At 42.3% G+C, this 4,745-nt stretch overlaps 1 protein-coding gene across 1 annotated transcript; it reads right to left on the bottom strand.

Annotated features, from left to right (window-relative positions):
* Positions 1-1,086: 1,086 nt before the first annotated feature.
* LOC141129762 (odorant receptor 131-2-like) lies at positions 1,087-1,992 on the bottom strand. The gene has a single exon (XM_073617848.1). It carries the CDS (start codon positions 1,990-1,992, stop codon positions 1,087-1,089), a length of 906 nt encoding a protein of 301 aa, XP_073473949.1.
* Positions 1,993-4,745: the final 2,753 nt, after the last annotated feature.

Below are 4,745 nucleotides of genomic sequence, written 5' to 3'. Positions count from 1 at the left end.
CTGTCCTTGACTTCTGTCTGACCACTCATGACTCGGGTTTCCCTGTGAACTGTTTGGATTGTGTTTGTTTTTAGCTTCTCTTTGCTTATATTGGCCAGTTATCTGCTTTTGTCCATCATTGCGCCATTTGCCTGTCTGTTTATATCTGTGCCTGTCCTGGTCATCGGTCTGCTTTCTGTCTTTTTTTGTCCAAAGATTTACACTGCTGCAGCCTCTGTCCTGTCTGTTCTCGGCTATTGGCCCTAAAAACGCAGAGAGTCTACTGAACTCTCTGACAACCAAATTTCCAAACCCAACAAAAAATAGTGTGCTCAGTGGCCGCAAGACCTAAAGCAAGATGGACACTTATCATATTGGAAACAACTGGCCACGTGACCACGTAGAACCTGGCAGAGCCACGGAGATTAGCTTCATGGAAGGAGGGGACCATAGATTGTACCTTGTATGAGGCATAGTGCAAAATAAGCAGATAATCATAGAAAACACATGCAACCGAAAGCAATTGTTTAGGATTTGTTTGTGGGTCAAATGTGGTGACCTGGGAGAAGTATTAAAGAAGCATTAGATTTGTAAAGGCCAAAGAATGCGACTCAACATATCTAGATCAGGATATTTATTAGTTGGAATGCTCATACTAAGGAGAAAATGCATGGTTTCAGAATAGTAAGAGACACTTAAAGTGTTTATAAACCCTAACGATGAATTCCTCTTATTTGTTTCCTTTTGGTTCTTTAAATATACAATTAAAGACATTTTGGTATATCTGTTCAGTGCAGTAAGTGAGTGTGATCACCCTAGACAAGAATTGTATTACTGGTAGGATCACCAGGGGGGAAAAAAAAAGAAAAACTCAAAAAAGAAAACAAATTTTTCCACCACATTTAAGGACCCACCACACTATATAAAGTGTGTGTTCTTTGTTCTTGGTACAGTTTTGTTTCAAATACATGCTACCAATTTGGGGAGAAGATTCACTTGGGAGAATATTTGGTGCTCTTGTTCATAGTTACAGTTTTTTTGTAGATTTTTCATCATAATTAATTCAGGACCTACTCTTTTATGGTCAGTCTTAGGAATCACACCTGCTTACAATCTTTTATTATAGAGACCAACTCCTAAAGTCTTCTGTATACATTTGCGAAAAGCTTTATCTCTTAACCCATAAATTAAGGGCCCAATAAATCGTGGAAAGCACATAAACACCAAGTAAGCTATAAACTGTATGACGATTTTATATTCAGCAAAACGATCTTCAACTGTTGAAGAAGTCAAAGATATGATGTAAAGAAGGAGCTGAAATGCGTGTAGTAGAACCGTTTTAGATGCCTTTTGGGCAGAAGACTTCCCAGAGCTAATTTTTAATGCCACCATTAAAATTCTGATATATGTATATAACATGACAAGTCCTACAGATGCTAAGCTCAGCATGGTTTTGCAAATTCCTACTAAGCTTTGAACTGGGCTGACGATTAGTACATACCTGTTGCATACCACATAATGACCAAAAAAATCTCTGTTCACAGCTTTAGCTAATAGGGTGAAATCTACAACCTTAAGAGTCAGTGAAATCATCCATAGCACCACCACTGTGATGTTAGACCTTTGTGTGGTACAGAGTTGCACATGCCTTAATGGAAAACACACTGATATATAACGCTCCAGGGCCATTGCTGCCAAGATGTATGGAGTTATCAAGAAGGTAGTTTCTACAATGGCCACTAAGATGTAGCAGATGGAAATAAGCATGGTTAGAGAAAGCTGAGAGGTCATCAACAACAGGAATCCAACCAGGAGGTACAAGGTATCATACATGAGCATGTGAAAGAACAGAATGTAACGAGAGGTCTCACGGACATGAGGAGTGTTCCAGTAGACTCGGATTATGACTGTGATGAAGTAGAGGAAGAGACACAAGAAGACAACAGATGGTACAACAAGTGTCAGCCTTACTGAAAGCGGTAATTTGTTCTGTATAGATGTCGAATTAGACATGGCTGAGACAATGCCAAGATTTCTATCTTTTTTTAGTAAAATTCTTTAGCTGTGAAGAAAAATAAAATGAATAGTAGTGATTGATTGGGTGGTTGGTAAGATAGTTGGTTTACAGATAAATGTAGACACCAGGCCAGCTGTTTAATTGATAACTGAATTTTTTTTTAAATGGTACAGTTATTCATTCTGTTTAGGAACCCTGGTGAAAATAAGCCTACTCACCCCAGATTTGTCCTTCCCCAAATGTCACCACTATTGCTTATTCATTCTTCCTGTTATCATAACCTGCACACTTTTATCCTGCATTCTGTCCAGTCTCATACCTTCCAAACATCTCTCTTTAAAAATGCTACCCAATGTCATATCCTACAAACCCTTGCACATACTTCCCTGTAGCCTACATTGCACACTGTCATACCCTCTGCACTCCTCTTCTGCGTGTACTTCCTGCTGTCATATCCTCCACATTACTCTTCTACACATACTAGCCACCATCATACCCTCTACACTTTTCCCCTTTACATACTGTCCCCATCATACCCTCCACACTCCTCTCCTGTACATACTGCCCACTATCATACGCTTCATACTCCTCTCCTGTACATACTGCCCACCATCATACCCTCCACACTCCTTTATTGTACATACTGCCCCCATAATACCCTCCACACTCCTCTTCTGTACATACTGCCCACTATCATATGCTTCATACTCCTCTCCTGTACATACTGCCCCCATCATACCCTCCACACTCCTCTCCTGCACATACTGCCCACATCATACCCTCTACACTCCTCTCCTGCACATACTGCCCTCCATCATACCCACCACACTTCTCTCCTGCACATACTGCCCCCATAATACCCTCCACACTTCTCTCCTGTACATACTGCCCCCATCATACCCTCCACACTCCTCTCCTGCACATACTGCCCCCATAATATCCTCCACACTTCTCTCCTGTACATACTTCCCACCATCATACCCTCCACACTTCTCTCCTGTACATACTGCCCCCATAATACCCTCCACACTTCTCTCCTACATATACTGCCCCCATCATACCCTCCACACTTCTCTCCTGTACTTACTGCCCACCATCATACCCTCAACACCTTTTTCCTGTATATACTGCCCACCATCATACCCTCCACCCTCCTCTCCTGTACATACATACTGCCCACTGCCATACCCTCCACACGTCTCTCCTCTACATACTGTCCCCTTCATACCCTCCACACTCCTCTACTGTACACATTGGCCACCATCACACCATCCACAGTTCTCTCCTGTACATACGACCAACCATCATACCCGCCACACTCCTCTCCTGTACATACTGCCCCCATAATACCCTCCACACTCCTTTATTGTACATACTGCCCCCATAATACCCTCCACACTCCTCTCCTGTACATGCTGCCCACTATCATACGCTTCATACTCTTCTCCTGTACATACTGCCCCCATCATACCCTCCACACTCCTCTCCTGTACATACTGCCCTCCATCATACCCTCCACACTCCTCTCCTGTACATACTGCCCTCCATCATACCCACCACACTTCTCTCCTGTACATACTGCCCTCCATCATACCCTCCACACTTCTCTCCTGTACATACTGTCCACCATCATACCCTCCGCACTCCTCTCCTGTACATACTCCCCAACATCATACTCTCCACACTCCTCTTCTGTACATACTGCCCACCATCATATCCTCCACACTTCTCTCCTATACATACTGCCCACCATCATACCCACCACACTCCTCTCCTGTACATACTGCCCTCCATTATACCCACCACACTTCTCTCCTGTACATACTGTCCACCATCATACCATCCACACTCCTCTCCTGTACATACTCCCCAACATCACACTCTCCACACTCCTCTCCTGTACATACTGCCCACCATCATATCCTCCACACTTCTCTCCTGTACATATTGGCCACCATCATACCCTCTACACTTCTCTCCTATACATACTGCCCACCATCATATCCTCCACACTTCTCTCCTGTACATACTGCCCACCATCATACCCTCCACACTTCTCACCTGCACATACTGCTACCAAATATCCTCCACACTCCTCTCCTGCACATACTGCCCACTATAATACCCTCTGCATAAAGTCATTTGAAGTACATAAAAATTGCTTATTTATTATTTTTAGAAACATAATTCTAACATTTAGTTAATGTGGGGTATGGTTGTGATGTGAAGCGCTTACCTCTGTAATGCTCAGTCATCAGTATTGGTACCTATTGATTAATCTACTGCAAAATCCCAGGAATTGCCTGCTATTTATTACCTGTACCATACTTTTTTTTTTTTTTTGATCAGCCAATCATTATATAAGTTGACTTATATTGCATCATTTGTTCCAGTCTATGAGAGTTCCTCAGTGTCCCTTGTGTTACTATCCTTGTCCCAGAACAGAGGTCCCTATAGACAGATGTCTTCTACATGACTCATTGAACATCCAATTGTGTTTTTTTATGAGTATCTCTGTCCACACAACGAACTATACTCCGATCAGCCATAGCATTATGACCACTGAAAAGTAAAGTGAATAACAATGATTATCTTGTTACAATGACACCTGAAAGTAGGTGAGATATATCACAGCAAGTAAACATATTGTCCCTGAAGTTGATTTGTTGAAAGTAGAAAAAATTGGCAAGTGTATGGATCTGAGAGCCAAATTGTAATGGTTAGATGACTGGCCATATCTCGAAAAAGG

Source organism: Aquarana catesbeiana, linkage group LG02 (assembly GCF_042186555.1).
Source record: "Aquarana catesbeiana isolate 2022-GZ linkage group LG02, ASM4218655v1, whole genome shotgun sequence".
Classification (NCBI taxonomy): Eukaryota; Metazoa; Chordata; class Amphibia; order Anura; family Ranidae; genus Aquarana; species Aquarana catesbeiana.
This window is presented reverse-complemented; position numbering and strand designations above follow the sequence as displayed.

Coding starts and splice junctions, on each gene's coding strand:
- LOC141129762 (XM_073617848.1), bottom strand. CDS start 1,992: ATGTCTAATTCGACATCTATACAGAACAAATTACCGCTTTCAGTAAGG.